Source organism: Camelina sativa, chromosome 4 (genome assembly GCF_000633955.1).
Source record: "Camelina sativa cultivar DH55 chromosome 4, Cs, whole genome shotgun sequence".
Taxonomy (NCBI): domain Eukaryota; kingdom Viridiplantae; phylum Streptophyta; class Magnoliopsida; order Brassicales; family Brassicaceae; genus Camelina; species Camelina sativa.
Window position 1 is genome coordinate 19,175,226 of NC_025688.1, and position 20,974 is coordinate 19,196,199.

Here is a 20,974-nt window from a genome sequence, read left to right on the forward strand (position 1 = left end):
CCTGGTGTTTTTCAAGACGGTTTAGAAATTTTAGTTGTATTAATTAAAATGTTTTTATTGGCTATTGATTTTAAACAAGGTGTCAACAACAATTTTAATGTTGAGACTGATGTCACACAAACAAACACATTGTTTTTTTTTTGTATTGATGAGTTAGATAATCACATTTGATGACGACAAAAAAAAAAAGTTAATGAAAGAAAAAAAAAGATAATCACATTTAGAAGCGAAACATATATATTGCTCTAACTAAAAAAAATAGAAAAAGAAAAAAAAAAAAGAGAGCGAAATATTTCGCCATCATCATCATCACATTCATTCACAATCGATCTTTATTCTTCTCAAACGGTTTGAATCTGTCCAGATCCAAAGCTTCTCCACCTGAGATCTCATTTTCACCGGCAAAACTAGCTCTCTCTCTCTCTCTCTCTAATCGGAGAACAGAACACCATGAAGCAGCTTCACAAGCAAATGAGCTCGAAGCGTGACGAAGAAACGATTCCCATGAGCCAATCAAGTCCTTACTCTCCCAAAGCCTTAAAGCATCCCAGATCTCTTCCCAGATCTCTTCACTACCTCTTCCGCGAACAGCGACTCCTCTTCATCCTCGTCGGGATCTTGATCGGATCCACTTTCTTCATCCTCCAGCCTTCTCTTTCCCGTTTGGGAGCCGCTGAGTCCACCTCTCTTATCACCAGATCTGTTTCCTACGCCGTCACCGATTCCCCGCCTTCCAGGACCACATTTAATTCCGGCGGCGGTGGGGTTAGAACCGGTCGTGTTCCCGTCGGTATCGGACGGAAGAGACTGAGGATCGTCGTCACCGGTGGAGCTGGATTCGTCGGTAGCCATCTCGTTGATAAGCTTATCGGGAGAGGGGATGAAGTGATCGTCATTGATAACTTCTTCACTGGTAGGAAGGAGAATTTGGTTCATCTATTCTCAAATCCTAGGTTTGAGCTTATTCGACACGATGTGGTTGAGCCTATCCTCCTTGAGGTTGATCAGATTTATCATTTGGCTTGCCCTGCGTCGCCTGTTCATTACAAGTATAATCCAGTGAAGACTATCATATCCTTTTCATTACTGTTATACTCTGCAACGTTAGCTTCCTGATCATAGTTAAGTTAGCAATTAGATTCTCTTATTGTGATTATTGGGAATGTGTGTTTCTCTGTGGTGATATGAGGATATTGGCTGATCCTTAATTGGTAGTTTTACAAGACAAATGTAATGGGCACTCTGAATATGTTGGGTCTTGCAAAGAGAGTTGGAGCAAGGTTTTTGCTCACCAGCACAAGTGAAGTCTATGGAGATCCCCTTGAGCATCCACAGAAAGAGACTTATTGGGGAAACGTGAACCCAATCGGTGAGCTGGAAAATCCTTGAGTTCATGAGATATATAAATGTGAGGTGGATCACTAATTGCTGATATCTTTTTAAAAGGTGAGAGGAGTTGCTATGATGAAGGAAAGCGTACTGCAGAAACCTTGGCCATGGATTATCACAGAGGGGCTGGTGTGGAGGTAAATTCTTATAATCATCCCATCATGGATCGTATACTGCAAGCTCTTAGCTGAGTAGCTCACTTCATAAAGAACGTATATAGTTTGGCTGTTTGCAACTCTAGTCATTCACACATGGAATTTTGTACCCATTAGCTTCGAAATCATCTCCCTGCTGTTTATCAAGATGTTTACATTTATTGATGTTGTTTCTTCCTTATTTTTTGAATGTTGGAATGTTTAGAACTGATGAGCTGATGACTATTTGTCCAAATCACGGATATATGAGTGAATTCTAATTACTTCTGCAATTTTCAGGTTAGAATTGCTCGTATTTTCAACACGTATGGACCCAGAATGTGCCTTGATGATGGGCGTGTTGTTAGTAACTTCGTTGCCCAGGTTTAGCTCTTTCAGCAGAACATAAATACTACAACTCTTTTCCTATGAAGGCTTTTAACAGTCTGACAGAACTATGGTTTATAACTATGCAGACCATCCGCAAACTCCCAATGACTGTTTATGGCGATGGAAAACAAACTCGAAGCTTTCAATATGTTTCAGACTTAGTACGTAACTTTATTTCAATCCATTCTGCTGGATGATTGGCTTCCCAAGCAGTGAAAAATATCTGTTGCCTTAAGATTTAACTAAGATCTCTCTTTGTAGGTGGAGGGACTTGTAGCTTTAATGGAAAACGATCATGTAGGACCCTTCAATCTTGGTAACCCAGGAGAATTCACAATGCTCGAGCTTGCAGAGGTCTGCATTACGTTTGCTATCTTCTGTTTTCTTCCCTGCATTGCTTTTGCTATCTTCTATATCTTCCCTAAAAAAAGTAACTTAGTTTGTTTTGGGATCTAACTATATCATATATTATGATAACAAGAAACACTCATATGAAATGGGAAATTTGTGTGCAGGTGGTTAAGGAGGTGATCGACCCAAGCGCAACCATAGAGTTNTTGCAACTCTAGTCATTCACACATGGAATTTTGTACCCATTAGCTTCGAAATCATCTCCCTGCTGTTTATCAAGATGTTTACATTTATTGATGTTGTTTCTTCCTTATTTTTTGAATGTTGGAATGTTTAGAACTGATGAGCTGATGACTATTTGTCCAAATCACGGATATATGAGTGAATTCTAATTACTTCTGCAATTTTCAGGTTAGAATTGCTCGTATTTTCAACACGTATGGACCCAGAATGTGCCTTGATGATGGGCGTGTTGTTAGTAACTTCGTTGCCCAGGTTTAGCTCTTTCAGCAGAACATAAATACTACAACTCTTTTCCTATGAAGGCTTTTAACAGTCTGACAGAACTATGGTTTATAACTATGCAGACCATCCGCAAACTCCCAATGACTGTTTATGGCGATGGAAAACAAACTCGAAGCTTTCAATATGTTTCAGACTTAGTACGTAACTTTATTTCAATCCATTCTGCTGGATGATTGGCTTCCCAAGCAGTGAAAAATATCTGTTGCCTTAAGATTTAACTAAGATCTCTCTTTGTAGGTGGAGGGACTTGTAGCTTTAATGGAAAACGATCATGTAGGACCCTTCAATCTTGGTAACCCAGGAGAATTCACAATGCTCGAGCTTGCAGAGGTCTGCATTACGTTTGCTATCTTCTGTTTTCTTCCCTGCATTGCTTTTGCTATCTTCTATATCTTCCCTAAAAAAAGTAACTTAGTTTGTTTTGGGATCTAACTATATCATATATTATGATAACAAGAAACACTCATATGAAATGGGAAATTTGTGTGCAGGTGGTTAAGGAGGTGATCGACCCAAGCGCAACCATAGAGTTCAAACCGAACACAGCGGATGATCCACACAAGAGGAAACCAGACATAAGCAAAGCAAAGGAATTGTTAAACTGGGAACCAAAGATCCCACTGCGAGAGGGTCTGCCACGCATGGTCAGTGACTTCCGTAACCGAATCTTGAACGAAGACGAAGGCAAAGGTCTTTAAAGTGACACAGTGATTCTTCTTCTGCAATGATTTGGTATATGTATAGTCTCTTTTACAAAGAGCTCTGATAAGTCTTTTTGTTTACTCTGTTTTTTTTGTTCTTTCTCCGAGACACACACTATGACTACTTATTAGCTAATATTTTTTTGTCTTAAAAAAGGATTTTGATGTTGGGCCAATCACCAGTGGGCGCAATTTTTTAGTGGAAGATATTGATGTACTTTTTCTCTCGGTTCATAGTTCATACACAGATGATTAGCCTTTCTACTTTTCACATTAATACCTCTCTTCTATAATAAACATGCATTAGTTAGTTTAGTATACTCAACTCTCTCGGTTTATACAAAACTTAGCTTTTTGGGGACATTTTGAAATGACATCTGATGGACCCTTAGTTTTCACAAACGACATCTGATGGACCCTTCTTGTGCTAGACTGCTAAATATGTCGCAGCTGTTAATGTTTGCGTTTGTATCTATCGTAGATTTGTTTCATATCTTTCCAAAATTTTGTAGCATCTTAAACGAAAAGAAACCTTTATAATTATGTTTGTCGTTTGCATTTTCAATTTACAAAAACATTCTACTAAAACTTTCAAAAATATAGATTTGCATTTATTAGTGTTTTGAATGAATCGAGGCATTTATGCAAAATGGCAGCTGAAAAATTAGTTGTGGGCATTTCTGTTTCCGCTTCAGGTTTTGTTGGATAGAGCGATTCAGTCTATTTAGAACTTAGAACTTGAGATATAAGTAATCATCCATCGCTTTTTCTACCTAGTTAAAATTAGAAAACGTGTAATTAAAGTCTTTCCTGTACTCATTCTATTTAATTTCCACTTTCTGAAACAGAAACTGATCGGTCGAATTCAATACGCAACATTTGAATATATCCAAGAGAATAAAAATGTAATGTAGTACATAAATATCCAATAGTGACATCTCAACTTCTCTAATACGTTTTATGTGGACAATACAAGAGCGCTTTCTACTCAACTCTCTGTTACTCTGTGACCTTACCACAACACTAACACACTCATGTGACACACTGACGCATATTATCAATTACACATCATCATATATATATATATGTGTAACGTATATATGTCTGTATATATTAATGAGCTTTTTGTTTTTTGCCATAATAACAGGAAAGCCAAATATGTTTTACTGTGCATCGCAAGCATCCACCGCTACGGACGAACGGACCATCACGGCTCGAGCCATCGACCGTCATAACCCGATAATCAAAGATGGCAGGAGATCTTTCACGGCACCGTGTTCCTCCGGGGACGACTACGTTGCTCCGTACCGTCAGCTTTCGAAAATTACGAGGATACCCTCCTCCTCCGGGGACGGGAAGGGTGTTCAGGTGGATAAAGGAAGGAGGAGCAATTCAGGGTCGTTGTTGAACGTTAGCTTAGCGAGGAAGAGTTTTGGCTGTGTTGATGCGACACCAAAAACTCCTCCCGGTTCTACTAGGTATCTTCTAGGATCCGACCCGGTTTCTTTAGCCGGGTCTACGGTTCAGGATACGGTTATAACGGAGGGAGGTGAAGCTTCAGGGCCAAAAAGAGGCTCTTCTGGTACTGTAGAAGAGAAGAAGAAGTCTTCTGGTACAGGTTCAGACCAGGTAAAGTAAAACTGTAAAAGTTGTCGTTTTACCGTACATGAAGTGGCATGAATTGTAAATAAAGACTAGATTGGAGGGTGATTCATCTACTGTTATTTTGGACTGCAGGTGGTTGTTCTTAGAGTGTCTTTACACTGTCACTGCAGAGGCTGTCAAGGCAAAGTGAAGAAACATCTATCCAGAATGCAAGGTGAATCCTATGTTCTCACTGTTTTTCACCCTTTGTGGTTACAGTATTTACATTCAACAAGTATTCATATTTTACTTAGGTTAGTAAAGTATTATTTTCTTTAGTATAAGTCTTATACTATAAGAGATCAAAGTACCTAACTATAAGCTGGTTTTGTTGCAAACACATTCTCTAGTTCTAAGATTTTTTTTGGTATTAATAGAGAATTAATGGTGGACACGAGTGGATACGGGACCTTGTAACCCAAATGAGTACTAATGCGTGTCACTATCCGATTTCGACCCTAACATTTTGGGGGTATACGTGTATCTTATTTTGATTTTGTTTTGTAAAGTGATTTCTTTACATTCAAAACATCATGATAAAAATAATATCTTTGTGAAAGTTTCTACAAAATATCATGAACAAATAATATTATTCACATTATCCTGAACATATGATACAGATTTAATGTCCTCTAAAAAAGGATATTTTGGGTTTGGTGCGGATAACCAAATCTAAAAATTTCCATTATCCGTATATACTTTGTTTTGATTTAGCTCTACCTTGAAATAGCAAATTTGTTTACCACCAAAAAAGAAATTAAAGAAGCATTTGATTGAGAAATAGTTATCCTTTTAGAACCAGTTGGTTATGTATTCATTTGTTATGGATTAAATGAAGCTCATTATAATGGTTTTGGCAACAAATAGGTGTGACATCCTTCAGCATAGATTTTGCTTCAAAGAAGGTAACTGTGACCGGGGATATCACTCCCTTGGAAGTGTTGGGTTGCCTCTCAAAGGTCAAAAACGCCCAATTCTGGACTCCACCTCAATCATCATCACTCCCAACGCCAAATCCGGAAATCTAAAAGAACATAATTTTTGTGTGTATTTGTTGTACTCTCTTCCTTTCATTTGCTTAAATCAGATCAATGGTAAAGTGTTAAAAACTTTCCTACTTTTATGATGAAACTGTCACTACAGAGACACATGTTTCTTTATGATGAAAATTGTCATTACATCCTCTTGTTTTTTTTTACTTAAACTATGTAATAGAGATATTATTTAACATTCTAGAAGATTGCACCAACCACAAGCTCTGTTATGAGTTCATCTGTCAGCATTTCCTCAATCTCTCTACCTATGATTTCAATGTCATCTTCTAAGCTCAGCCACTGCAACTCCTTCTCCACCACGTCATCCTTGCTTGGTTTCTCGTCTTTTCTTGTGACTAAACCGCGCAGAGTCTCTTGTATCCTGTTTGTATCCCATTTCCTGTAGACCCTTGTGGGTTTAACCCAAGGGTGTGGATCCGAAAACTGCTTCAACATCTGCATAAGCTCTCTGCTGATCTGGTCAAAAAGGAACTTCCTTTCTAATCTGGTTGAGGTATTCACGCTGGAGTACTTCTTCTCGAGATCCTGAAACAAGGATGGATCGACAGGTGTTGTCATGACAGTGTTCTCGTCTAACTCACTGAACCTGGAGTTAGCTAGGAGATCAACTAAGTAAAATGCCTTCCAGTCTTCTTCTCCGAGCTCTTGAGTAATCATAGTCTCATCAGTTATTGTGGATGACTCCTCTTGATCCGTGTCTCCATCACTCGAAACGAGCATGCCACCTTCATTGTAAGTAGCTGACTCTAGTTTGAGGAGCTGGAGTTGCATCCTGAGTCCTGGAACGTAGAGATAACAGTTAACACGTCAAAACAATTAATGATACAAACATATGAAAAAAAAATCAATGAAGTAAGAATTACTGATTGACTACCTTGGAGATCGGCACTAACACTCTCAAAGCATTCAGAACTTGATGAAACATCATCGTCAAAAGAAGCTTCTAGAACTGAAACTGGACTTGGTTGTTCTCCTTCCTTTGAGCTTTCGCGAGACTGTGGTTCAGGAACCGAAGATTGATTCACATCCTCAGTTGTCCTCCTTGAGATATCCTACAACATTAGTAAACAGTAAGATATCTGTCATTACAACAACCTGTATATTCTAGTTTATGGATTGAAATGTAAACCGTAGCTCTAGTGCACAGGCCCGTACTCTTGAAACATAATGCTCACTTACAGGGTCAGTTACCGAGGTGACAGTTGACAAATCTCGAGCAGCTTCAGACATTGCTGTCTTGTTATCATCAGAAGCTGAACTATCCTCAGTGTCTGAATCTGCATCTACTGAGAAACTGCTACATGCTTTAAAAGGAGAGAGCTTCTCTGTTGAAACCCCGTCGTTCATGTAAAGGACTTTGGTTAAACTTGGGCTGATGTTGACCTCTGGCGAACTATTGTATGATGAGTGAGATTTGTTACTGCCAGGTCTAGATTTGCATGACAAGAAAGACTCCCCATGATGAGAAGAATTCCCTTTCACTAATCCATCTCGATTGATCAACGCCTTAGGCAAAACTATAGTGTAACTAGTGCTTTCCTGGTTCATAATGGTTTTGGATTTTGCAAAACTTCTTGAGCAGGATCCTTTCCAACCATCCCTACTGCTGATTCCGACCGGTTCTGGTGATTCAGACCATTGAATGTTGTTCTCAAATCTTTTACTGATCCCATCTTCGAAACTGAGTCCACTAAAACTTGCTGGCCTTGCCTCCCTATCTGAGGTTGCAAGCATTTCAGCTAATGTGCCGCTTCTACTAATTTCTATCTCGTGCTCAAACTTGTGTGTCAGCTTCCATCTCTCTGACAATCTCCTCTTGGCTTCCCTACTCACAGATGATGTTGTTGACTTGGAAGGCAAAGATCGATGGTAGTTGTTCCTACGGTTAAAGGCGGTTCTTTTTCCTGAAGTTACTGGCACTAGCTCTGATTCACTTGCGGAGTCACTCCCTGATGAGCTTTCATCGCCTGCATATCCTTTAAATCCTGAATTCTCAAAACTCATGGCACTACCATTGCCACAGCTGGCCTTCCTTTGCCTAGACATTGTTTTAGCCATTTCTCCAGAATCTCTTGAATTCTGTCTTGAGAGCCGGACATCTTCATTACTCTTCTGCCTGCCATGATTTGTGGTGCATGGAAGCCTACGATCTGCTCTAAACTCATCGGAAGAAGAGCTTGGCGATGCAAAAGTTCTACCAACATAACGTGGCTCCCCGAGGTTAGGTTTCAGAACAACAATCTTTGTTGGCTGCAGCTCACTTCTCTTTCCCAGCTCCTCATTTGGCAAGTCAATCATGTCATAAGAAGCATGCCTGGTATGAGAACGGCTGGCACAACCACCACTACCAACATGTCGATGAGGCGAACGATGACTCTTCCTCAACAAGTCCCTATCATCTTTCTGGCTGTTTGGCGACTTCAAGGATGATGCTTGACTGTACTGTGGCTTGTGAAGATCATGCAGATGTTTAGTGAATAATGAATCAGGGTGCTGAAGAAACTTGAGTAAGAGGTCCTTGTTAGAATCTAGAGCCTCAAGAGCGTCATTAAACTCTTTAGAATGACGAAGCTTATCATCAGTTGATAGCCGCTTAGCCTCCATGAACTTCTGCCGTATGAATGCCATCTCTGCCTGAGTTAGATTAGCATTGACACTCCCCTGATGCTCTCTAAAGTTTCTATTGCTCTCTGCCCTCTTTGCATCCAAAACTTCGAAAACATCTTTAAACTTTTGCTCAGCCTTTGAGCTCCTTCTAAGAGATTTATTATAACCATCATCATAAGAAGTGCCTCCTCCACCACCACTCCTGCCTTGCTGATGATTCTCTACACACTTGTGTTGCCTATGAGAAGAACTCTGAGCAGGCAAAACGTCGAGACCCATCAATCTCGCAATAATGCTTGGTGATCTCTTTTTAGATCCTTTTTGCTTAGACATTTCTTGTGCCAACAAACTTTTCATGGGTACACCACTAGTAGCAAAATCTTGCTGCAACAAACAAATATGAGCAACAACAAGTCACTTTCAAACAACAACTAGAAACCAAACATTTCGTCTCAGAAGATATCTGCTATATTTATAAAGAGTAAAAACATACCTTGTTTTCACTCAAAGAAGAAGACCTTGGAGATTTGAGTTTCTGACTGTGTTTCTTTCCTGAAAGAATGAATGACTTTTTTTTAGGATTCTGAATGATAAAGCAATCAACTTTACAACGGAAGAAACTTTAATTAAGAAGAAACTTGGGAGACAAAAAGAGAAATTTGTAGCACAAAAAGTGGGAGGGAAGAAGAGAGAAACATAATAAAAGCAAGGAGGTTAAGCAAAAGCACTCATAACATGTGAAATTAAAATCATTAACTCCGTTGAAAAAAATGAAAATTGTTAACAAACAAACCAAACCAAATCATGACACTACCAAACAAACACTGCTGCCCTGAGATTTTTTTTTTTAAATATATTTCTTCACTTTATCATTGAAAAAGAAAAGGTAGCAATCTCTCATCTTCATCTCTCTACCCACAGCTTTAACTGTAGTTTTCCACAAGAAAACAAAGTAAAAACCTCTAAACATCCTATATTATTATTAAAGGGAGGGAGTATCTTTTGTTTTTTTATCTATCTCCATACACATTTCTTTAAATCTCGACCTCGCCACTACGAGAATCTCGAACAACCCGAAGAAGGAACACAAATACTTCAGTAAATTGCTAAGAGTACGTTTTTGTTTGCTCAAAAAAAAAAAAAAAAAAAAAATCTCAGAAGCTTAATTCACTAAAATATTGTAAAATTGACTAACCCAAAAACCAAAAAAAAAACCAATTTTTTTTTGTTTAATCTCTGAATTTACAAAAAAAGGGGAAACAGAGAGAGAGAGAGAGAGGGGTGAAAAAGAGTAACCTTGAAGAGGAGAAGAAGTGGGAACTGCAGAAGAAGCTAATCGATCTCGAGAACTCAGGTCGCCGAGTCGAAATCTATTCATATTTTTGTTTTCACTCACTCGAAATCGGACTCTGGGGAAAACATATCACGGAGCTAGCTTTAGTTGGGAAGAGATGACTCTAGATCGGGTGGGAAATTTTTACAGAGCCGGAAAAAAAAGGAAATGCAGAGGATTATCTGAGATTACACACTTGCAGGAAGAGATCTAATCTAAGACAAGAGTAAAAAGGGAACCCTAGAGAAAGAAGAAACGAAACGATTAACAGAAAGAAATTGAGAGAGAGAGAGAGAGAAGAACGAACCAGAGGAGGAGGATGACGACGGGGAAGGGGAAGGAGAAGGAGAGAGGTTTCTTCTTCAGTGTAATATATTTGAAAGTTCAAAATTTAGAAAGAAAGAGAAAATTAAAAAAAAAGAAATGTAAAAAAAATTAAAAAAGAGAGGAGGAGGGGGTGAAAAATGAGAATGGGCGTGTTTGGTACCTGCTGCTATTTTAACATACTGAGTGAGTTGTGTGCATCCGTGAATTGCTGCCACTTGTCTCTCCTCCTCGCATTTTTTTTTTCCTTTCTTTCTTTTGTCGTACCTTCGCTTTTTTTATTTTATTTTTATTTTCCAATTAAATCAACATATCCTCCATATTTTATCATCCACATTAAAAAAAAAAAAAAAAATCAATTCTTAATTATGGCAGATATTCATTTTTATTACTAATCGTCGTGTACCACACTTTTTCTGTTAAGTACGTTATTTTCTATTTATATAATTTACTTAAATTCATGTTTGTTAAGTTTTTGAATCATAGTTGCATTTCTCTTACACCTTTTGATTTAGAGAATTTCACTTTCTTTTTGCTTTTTCTTTGACAAGTATATTTAAAATTGCGTATTTATACTTTCTTTTTTACATTTGATAAGATTTTTTTATCAAAAAGAAAAAATCAAAATTATGTATTAGTGTAAAACCTCCACTAATAATTAGATTTAATACTCGAATCAAGGATATATCTTCAATATTACAAGTGTTACATTTTCCTTTAACCGAGAAGTCTCTTGTCTATTATAAAAGTCTTCCTCCATAAGATTAGGTTTGGCACACTTTTGAAATCTATTCAACTATATATATTTCATATTTTCCCCCATATATACTAGATTAAAACCCGTGCTAGAGTATAGGTTGAAATTCATTTTATTTATATTATAATTTTTATAAAATATGATTTGTATGATTATTTTTAAAATATTTTTGGATAAAATATTATGCAATAAAATCATATGTTTAATATGATGACTTGAAAAAAACACTTATTTTGTAAGTTTTATATTGTTAATAATTCTAGATAAATACCCGTGTTATAACACTAGTTAAATTTTATTTTATACAAAATTCTGTATATTTTTTATTTTAAAAATAAATTTTACTTGTTGTATTAGTTTATGTATGTGAAGTTATTTCAACAATGTATATTTTACCTGATGACTTGAATGTCATTATAAGACATAATTTTGTGAATTTAGTTTTTAAAAAGCGAGTTATTGTATTATGGGTAATTTAATATATTGTTATACTTTTTGTTTTTATATACTTAGTTTTTTAAAATCCTTTCATATTATATTGACATATTATTGATATTGCTATAACAAACCAATTTAGAGTGTTTACAGTTTCTAACTTTAATATCAAGTTTCAATATTTTAAAAATATTTCAAAATAAATTATTTAAAGTTTATTATATTAAATAAAATTATAAAATTCAATAAAAAAGTATGAAATTGAATTTAAATATTCAAATTTTGACCCGTTACTCAGTAAAAATTGTCATTCAATATATATTATTTTTAAAGAATAATATTAATAAAAATTGAATATTTTATAGATTGAAGCATTTATATTTGTTTAAAAAATTCAACTTATGGTATATCCGAAAATAAAACTATTTTTAATTATAATAAATAATATGATAATTTATTTGTTTCACAAAATAGACTCATATATAAAAATAAGAGGTGAATTATAATAATAATTAACAAATTAATATGTTAAATTAGATATCAAAGGATTTTTATTGGATTAATTTAATAAAGAAAATTAATATGGTAAGTTAGATGATATCAAATGATTCTTTAGAATATTCTCTTTAAGGTTTTTAGAAAGAATAAATCCAGATTATACAAATAATATAAAACTTAATCTATAATCTATTTGTAACAAACTTATTAAAATTATATAGTCTACAAAACAATGTTGTGTACTTCTGTTTTATTATATAGGAGATATAGCTAGAAACATATAGAATTCCCATTATACTTGTATGCTCATTGTTGGACATGGGTTGCGTCCAATATGCCACTCGGCCCAACAAGACTCACTAATTGTGATTTCGGCCCAACAAGACTCATTAATACTCCGCAGAGGTTAATCTCGACATTTCGCGTTGGGAACCCTAGGGAATCCTAGGTCAACAGTCTGCTATAAAAGGAGAGAGCATTTATTGGGATCACCATCCTGACCCCGAGATATGATCCAGAGAGCAATACTTTGCATCGATTACTGTTATTGTCTTTTGTATAATTCATTTCCACTTTTGAGCTCTTCATTATCAGCTCAATCTTGACTCGTGTTAGTGACGATCTCACGTTTTCATCGTTAATAAAGAACTAGCTTCATTCTTTCCCCAAAAACTTTATTTATTTAGTATTGTGCTCATCCTCAGTACAAACACTCATGAAAAAAAAAATGTATTAACAGTGACATATGTAGTATACCCCTTTTTTAAGTCCCTAAATAAAGGATTAGTAGACTAGTAGTTCGTGAGCTCACTAAATATGACCCCCTATTTCCTATAGAAAACGACACAAATTCTTACAGCCTTCGCTTTCAAGATAATTAATCTGACACCATTGCTCAATAACTCTCGTTTTTAATTGACTACTAGGAAACCTTTCTCCATTACGAACCGTTTCATTCATTACTCACTTCGCAATAAACCTACGGTTTCATTATGAATATAACTACACTATAGTATATGGTGTTTTAATGCATGATGGTTTTACTAATTTATTATATACTACTAGATTTTAAACGTGCGGTACACCACTGGACAATTTTTTTAAAAATAATAATATTTTTTTTTTGTTTTTTTATATTTAATTTGTTTTGTTTAATTAAATAATAATTTTGTTTGGATTGTCAATTATAAGAACAATAATAGAGAAATATATACATAAATATGTAATTTATAAGCTATTGTTAGATTAAGTCACAATTTTACCAATGATTTAATTGTTTTACAAAAATTTTGTTAAATTACCCTGATTTAATATGTATAATATTCTTATATTAGTGGTATTAACCAAATAATTAAAGGAAGATTTCATCCGTGTTTCAAAACCGAATTAATAATATTTTATATTTATACTAATGTTAATTTAAACCGTCATGTTATTAACATGTCTCGCTATATAACAACAAACCATCATATTAATGGTTTAACCCGTGTTTCAAAACCGTCATATTAGTGGTTTTGGTTGTGTGTTTTATTTCATTTGTGAAGTTGATATTTATACATGGAAAATGCTTGATGAGCAATGAGTTTACGATCCATAGTAATAAAAGAGAGATTTTAGTGTTTTCCTATTTGAGTTGATAACATTATCGCATAATAATATTCAGTTTCTTAACACGATATATATTATATTAAATGTTTTTCTTGATGCTAAAGTTCAATATACCCGATTATTGAGTTTATAAAGTTGGGTTCTCGTATTTATGAACTTTATTAACGTTATAATAATTATTGCGATTGTAATCATTTGTTACTCAAACTCGGCTGTGTCATTTAAATTTAAGAGATCATACAGTCTTTAAAGATCTATTAAAATATGTTTGGAGATTTTTATGGGATTAAAAATTTAATGCGTAGAGTTGTTTTTGGAAAAATCGAAATGTATAGATGTTGTCAAGCTATTTATGACAATAAATGTATCAAATTAGATCGATTTAAATAGTTCCATTAAATGAGTTTTCAGGATTTGTTATTTTAAGAAAATAATTAGGGGTTAATATTGTAAATAAAACAAATTAAATAACCAAAACTTTAAGGGCATAACATGAAATGAAATGTACTTCAAAAATAATAATATAGATACTTTCATTTACTAATGCCTCTATCATTCATTAACCACATATTGTAATTCTTTGTGTTGATCTCTTAGAAAATAACATAAAGATAAAGATCATATTCTCGTATGTAATGTATTTTCAAAATATAATATATAAATCGCCGCAACACAAAAAATAATTGAACGAAAAAGAACAAAAAATTAAAAGCAAAATCAATCTTTTAACTTTGAATTTTTCATGTCTCCCTTGATTTATGGGTTTTTTAGACGTTGTGATGCGTCCATAGATGTTATAGATCACCTATATGATTCCTACACACATATCATTTCTATTATGATTTTTATTTTTACAATCAGTGAAACTGACGATATGATGTTCGAAATGAATTCATGTTCTTTTTTTTCTATAACTACTTCTACAAAAAAAAGATCATGTAGAGGTTGAAAAAAAAAATCATGTAGAGATGGAATGTTTCCAAAACTACATCTACAGAAAAAAAAAAAAAAATTGTGTTCTCAAATTTGGAAGACATGGGATTATATCTATCAATTGAACAATATAAAATGGTATTCTAATATGTGCCTGATGATTCGATATAGTTGTAGAGAACAGATACTAGTAGTAATTTAGTTCGATAAGCAGCTTTACATCTGATTATTTAATGAATGATACAATGTTTAAGGAAAACGTTGTTTGACAAAAACCAATGTTTAGAGTTAAGTACAGCTGCATGGACAAGCTAAGATTCGTGTTCGTAACTAGTAGCAAAAGTCAATAAAGTATCAATAAATAACAATATTAAATCTAAATATAATAAATAAACTTGTAAGTTGAAATATTTAATTGGGGAAAAGTTTTCAGGCGTAGGAAAAAGATACAAAAAAACAGTAACAAAAGACAAATAAAAACAAGAAAAAAAAAGTAAAGCAGATTCCTTGACCTATGTACTCCATGCTCATTAATACTATTATAACGGTTATGCACTTATGCGTTCGATTCATTATGGCTAAATTAGCTAATAAGTTTAACTACTGTATTAATTGTACAAGAAACAAATCTATAACCTTTTCAAGAAATATCAAAACACAAGTCCAAAGAAACAAAAATCGACAGAATTTGAGTAATTGAAAGATATTCTTAAAAATTTCTTCGTACATTTTGTTGATAAAAAAAATCTATAGTATTTTTGTATATAAAAAAATCAGGTAAAGATTTGTACCACCATAAAATTAGTTTAGTATATGTATTATAAAAAATATTATTTATACTACTTGTTTTGTCTTTCCATGTTCACAATCACAGATTTTGTCTTTGGCTTATTGATATGTCAAACGTCCTTCTCCATGAAATAACAGGTCGACTATAATCTAAAATATTTTCAAACACTCACAATCTTGTTAGATTTTGTTGTGTGTATCATGTCATCAGTGTATCTACATGACTACATGTTATGCAAACATTTTCCACACATGTTAACATCAACGCATGGGACTAAATAAGCGAATAAGCGATATTGTTAAAACACTTTAAACATACATAAGTGATAAGTGTGACTAGTATATGCGTTGTTTTAAAAATCTCCACCTAGCAACGATTTCTAAAACAACGAGTATATATATATATATGTATATAAAAAATCAAATTTAACACAAAAATATTACCAATCATGATTTGAATGATGTCTTTAAACAATCAAAATGACTAAAAATAATCGAAAACGTGTTGTCCAATTGTTTGTATGAATGGATAGAAGATTCGCCATGTAGATCAGTAGATCAAAACATGGATTGGATGAAATCAAGTTCTGCTAAATTCGATGTTGTTCTTCGTTGTTGGTCATTATAAATGTCTTATACACCCAAAATATCCGGTGTTCTACAGGTTTTAGGGGTTAATATAGATTCGCTTCATGATATATATATATATATATATATATATATCCCAATTACTCAATTTTTTATTATTAATAAGAGAACTGTGTTGGTGGTAAATTGCCATTAATCTAATGGTCGCTTAGATATGAAGGCTTCTTTCATATATTAGGTTAGGTAATGGTTAGAAATCTAGAGAATGTATAGTTTATAATGGATAAAGTAGTTTACGGAGAGCTCAATATGCATATAAGTTTAGTCATTCGCTGTAGTCTCACCTACAAGTAAGAATGTATATATATCTCGTGAATAGATTATTATCGACCGTAAAAAGTCGTATTTTGTAAGATGTTTTATAATAACATATCGAGTAGCTGACAAAAAAAAAGTTAGTGTGATTTATCCATCTTGTTAAGATAATACTGTAGTTCATAAACTGAGATGCATCCCATAATTATATATACTAAAAGTTATATTAAGCTATATTAATATAGTTTTGACAGTGTAACTGAACCAAACCTTTGTGAAAAAAGTTAATTAGAAGAAAAAGTGGAGAAGGAAGAAGACGACAATGTGATTAATTACTTGTTCAACTTGAACACTAGTTTAACACCCACCTCATCACTAACCTTCATTAATTAGTCCATTTTCTAATTCAATTTTAGTCATGCCATTCTTTTACGTACTTAACTGGCTAGCACTTTTAACAATGGCTTTTTAATTTCCATTTTTTAAAAATATCTCTATTTATTTATATTTTTGTACAACTGTCTCTATTACAATTTTGTGATCATAAAGTTTTTACCTAATTGAGAAATACTTCACGAAATAGCTAGTAGTATCCTTTATAGCTTGTTGTAGCAATTTTCACCAAGAGGATTAAATGCCATAATTCTTACCACTACTACTCTGCTGATTAATTGTGTGTTGTTTATCATGTAAACCAGGATCTATATTACTTTCAAATATAGAACATGGTCCACGGCTATATATAAGTTAACTGGCCTTTAATGTAACTAACTAATAACGACTTAGTCATTTGAAGTTTGAATAATAATAAGGAATCAACGAGGAGAGGAATCGATCGGAGTGTACCACCCACCCACAACAACGAAGAGTAGGTCAAGTACACATTTATAACCTATGATCAAATATTACGCATTTTGTTTGCCTTGTAGGTGACAACGACTCCTATTGACCCTATAACATACAATTTCCTTTTTCTATATTTTTTTAGGTCAATTATTTAAGTGTTTATTCAAATGATATACCTATTTACTATTTAACCTATAAATTACGTGCCAACAATGTCTTACTTTACTCATAAGCATCGATAATTAGTCATTTTAGAACAAACAACACAAAATATGAGTATGAAGAAAATACAGAACTCTCATTTTATTTGATAAATACAGTACATTGTAAAAGTTTGAATATTTCTTTTAAAGTAAAAAGTCACTAATGATTTATACAACTTTACATATTTTAGGTATCCCTTTATATCAACAAGAATCCGAGCATTAATGAAGAAGATGTTTTAAACAAGAATCTGAGCATGACTAGAATTTGTCTTCTTCTTTTTCTTTTTAGGGTAAATTTAGACAGCTTATCCTATTTGTGTTTACATTTTTTTTTGTATTTGTCATGAATTTATGTATTCGAATTAAAGCTATAAAATCTATGATATACTAATTAAATAAAAAATATTAAAAATGATATGGAAATGTGAGACTAGATGAAGTCACTTATGATGCAAAATAGCCAAAAAATTTGTTTAGTTTAGTTTCAAAATAAATCAAAATTGCTCCAATACCGAAACCTAAATTTTCATATATTTGATTTCATACATCTTCTCGGAAATTGAGTTGCCCACGGTAGTACAATAATGCTAAAGATTGAGTGTTAGGTGCGTTAATTGATATAAAGCTGTAGATATGAGAAACCAAAGTGACAGAGATAGATTCTACTTGCATCAGACCGACACGTAAGCAAAACTTGTTTCAAGAAAACACCGAACCAAAGAATGTGTTCGAGATTACACCGAGAGACAGTGAGATAAGGATTATTGCAATCAGCTTCCAAATCTACTGCGGTTGGGACCATGAAAGACAATCATTTCATATTTTTCATTCCCTAAAGAATCTACTGTCTGTTTGGTTTTTCATTAACCGGGCATTACAATCTTTTGGTTTAGAGAGAACCGAGTTCAGTCATGTCCGGCCCTATCGATTTGATGGAAATGTGGGGACCTTACCAAAAGTCAGAATCAAGCAAGAAAATGGGGTAATTGAGCATAGCATTTATAAACTTCACCTACAGAAGCTGAAGAAGAAGATCAATGTTTGTGATTGTCAAATAGTGTGGTCCAATTAAAAACAGCATGACAACTTCATGGAAGAATGAAGAGATCTCTATCATACTTATGACTCCTCCTCTCAACTTGGCTATTGGAAGTCCATTTCCCGATTATCCACAACCTGTAGATGCCAGCAACATAAAAAGCATTTGATTACTTTGATAAGCAGAGATTAGAACTGAGTTTGACTAATGAGTAGCCTTCACTCCTTAAGTACCTGCATAACCTGATTCATTTATGGCAACTTGTATATGAGTGTGCGGTGTGTGATACGAATACGATATTACACTCCATGTCAAACCTCAGATTGGAATATCAATCAAAACTCAACATGAAATGCTTTTGATAAGGAAATCAAAGAACCAGCAAAGAGTTCATCGACACACCGTTGATAGCCTACTCTACAATCTTTAGTTCACCAAAGAGATGATATGATCTATTGGACTCTCACAAGAGATGGCGGGAATATCAAAAAGAGTTGTATCGCACATTCAGAGCAACAAGCAAGCAAGTATTAAGTTGCCTGAATGATATAGCGAGACTATTAGGTTTCACTGTTCTTTTGGAACCAAGGAACAAGATGTACATAATAAGCATCTAGACCATGTGCACAGGGACTATGATTCAAATCCATCATTAAAAAAAACCAAGTATTCAACTTATGAACTTTATATAAACCAACTAAAGAGACACAACTTAAGATGATCAAGAAAAGCATGCTACAGAACATCCATCAAAATCACATTTTCCAATTCTTATGATCCCCGTAAAAACATTGCAATTATTCCCATCAACTAGTTGATCCAGCCATCTCCTCGGCCATCTCACGCTGCGCCTTCTCCGAAAAAAGCTTTGTTGCTATCATATTATCCATAAAATACTCTCTGTAAGGATGATTCTTGGGAACAAGTTTCCGAAACTTATCAAACTGTTCTTCTGCCTTGTCTTTCTTCTTCAGCAATGTGTATATCATTCCCTGACACAGATACGGCCTGAAATCTCTTGGTTCCTCCTTCTCAAGCTCTTGATAAAGCTCCAATGCTTCGCTATGCTTTCCTTCAATGACCCGAATCTGCGCCACCAGTAGCTTAAAATCCCTAAAATCGTTATCATTACCCTCTTTTTTGCACTTCAACATTGCTTCCTCGATTCTAGTCTCAACATCTTTCAAATCAAGACCTGCATCGGAATAAGCCATAAGCAAGCCGTGATAAGCTTCAACATGAAGCGGGTCTTTAGCCAGAATCTCTTCAAAACCAGTTTTAGCCAAGTCAAGATCTCCACTGTAGGTAAAGATGTTAGCTTTCAAAACTGGCCATTCCTTTTCATCAGGTTCCAATTTTATCAAACGATCAATCACTTCTACGGCTTCTGTAAGCTTTCGAGATCTGATCTTTACCTCCATCAAAGAACGAAGAGCGTCGACATCAGAAGGGTGAGTTACCAAATGCTCATCAAGCGCTCTCTCTTCTTCTTCCAAGGTAACGTTCTCTCTGCTCTCGACTGTCGGCGGAGGCGCGACTGGAGCTGCAATCGCCGGCGATTTGAGATGGAGATTCGCCATAAGCAGCGCCGCGGCGGTTGTTAGAGTGATGCATGTTGATTTGAAGAGACGGAAAGGTGTGGACTTTAGGAGAGGGGTTACAGAGTTTTGAAATTTGGAGGAAGACGAAGCTTTGATTGAAGCGCATTTGGAAGATGGGATTGGTCGGATTGAGGAGGCTCTGAAGGAGTTCTTCGGGAACGATGAAGAAGAGGTGTGGTGGGTGAAGGAAAGATGAAACGGTTGGTGATGGAGCTGTAGTTTCCCTAGAGACTCCATGATTGCGGAAAGAGATAGGTAAACCCTAAAACCCTCTGAACGGTAAAAGAGATTAGGTGAAGAAGATGAAGATCAGGCCTTACGAGTCCGTCGAATATTCTCTCCACGCTTCTGCTTCATACGGTGTCGTTTTGGTCTTTGATAGGCCTCGCATCGCACTTTGACCTATCAAAAGTGAATAATGTTTCAGATTAATACCACATTTGAACACACTTTGTGGTGTAAACTGTAAAGTAACTGTAATAACTCTTACAACCGCCATGGAGTAACAGTTGTGGCCGGAAAACGATTCCAAAGAAACCAAAACAACAACAGACAAGGAAAAACAAGGCACAAGCCTGTCTCCCTTTTCTTTCATTTTCTATACATGAAAATATATGATAAAAAGGCTACAAAAACCCAGGAAAGTGAAGGATACACAGAAGCTGCAGATTTACCCAAACATCAATCTGCTGTTTCTTCTTCTTTCTCAGTTCTTGTGATTATATAAAAATGGGTGGGGGCTTGGGTTAAAAGGTATACTTTGTTCCCGGATTCTTGTGAAGAAGGGGTGGTTCAGTGCTTCTCTTGCCTTGAACCTCTCTGATGGATCATATCGAAGCAGCCCTTGTATTAGATCTATCAAATCACCAGCTGAGTGATCCACATGCTGCATTATCAGATTCTGCA

The 20,974-nt window shown here is 34.8% G+C and overlaps 4 protein-coding genes across 6 annotated transcripts; 2 read left to right on the top strand and 2 right to left on the bottom strand.

The window, feature by feature from the left end:
* Positions 261-3,722, top strand: LOC104781210 (UDP-glucuronic acid decarboxylase 1). The gene is made up of 7 exons (XM_010505814.2): positions 261-1,071; positions 1,222-1,369; positions 1,447-1,526; positions 1,824-1,907; positions 2,000-2,074; positions 2,175-2,267; positions 3,281-3,722. The coding sequence occupies exons 1-7, from the start codon at positions 451-453 to the stop codon at positions 3,485-3,487; spliced, it is 1,308 nt and encodes a 435-aa protein (XP_010504116.1). The 5' UTR covers positions 261-450; the 3' UTR covers positions 3,488-3,722.
* On the top strand, positions 4,470-6,314 carry LOC104781213 (protein SODIUM POTASSIUM ROOT DEFECTIVE 2-like). Its single transcript, XM_010505819.2, has 4 exons — positions 4,470-4,526; positions 4,638-5,119; positions 5,228-5,309; positions 6,002-6,314. The coding sequence occupies exons 2-4, from the start codon at positions 4,649-4,651 to the stop codon at positions 6,160-6,162; spliced, it is 714 nt and encodes a 237-aa protein (XP_010504121.1). The 5' UTR covers positions 4,470-4,526; positions 4,638-4,648; the 3' UTR covers positions 6,163-6,314.
* LOC104781211 lies at positions 6,232-10,600 on the bottom strand. 2 transcript variants are annotated; one of them, XM_010505816.1, is made up of 6 exons: positions 10,437-10,600; positions 10,093-10,205; positions 9,290-9,348; positions 7,369-9,180; positions 7,064-7,241; positions 6,232-6,968 (listed from the first exon to the last, which is right to left on the bottom strand). In XM_010505816.1, exons 2-6 carry the CDS (start codon positions 10,172-10,174, stop codon positions 6,367-6,369), a joined length of 2,733 nt encoding a protein of 910 aa, XP_010504118.1. In that variant the 5' UTR covers positions 10,175-10,205; positions 10,437-10,600; the 3' UTR covers positions 6,232-6,366. The 2 variants fall into 2 exon arrangements, with proteins under 2 accessions (XP_010504118.1, XP_010504119.1); XM_010505817.1 differs by lacking the exon at positions 10,093-10,205.
* LOC104781214 (protein SLOW GREEN 1, chloroplastic) lies at positions 19,104-20,964 on the bottom strand. 2 transcript variants are annotated; one of them, XM_010505822.2, is made up of 2 exons: positions 20,741-20,964; positions 19,104-20,468 (listed from the first exon to the last, which is right to left on the bottom strand). In XM_010505822.2, the coding sequence occupies exon 2, from the start codon at positions 20,303-20,305 to the stop codon at positions 19,274-19,276; it is 1,032 nt and encodes a 343-aa protein (XP_010504124.1). In that variant the 5' UTR covers positions 20,306-20,468; positions 20,741-20,964; the 3' UTR covers positions 19,104-19,273. The 2 variants fall into 2 exon arrangements, with proteins under 2 accessions (XP_010504124.1, XP_019100314.1); XM_019244769.1 differs by having other exon boundaries at positions 19,104-20,470; positions 20,559-20,964.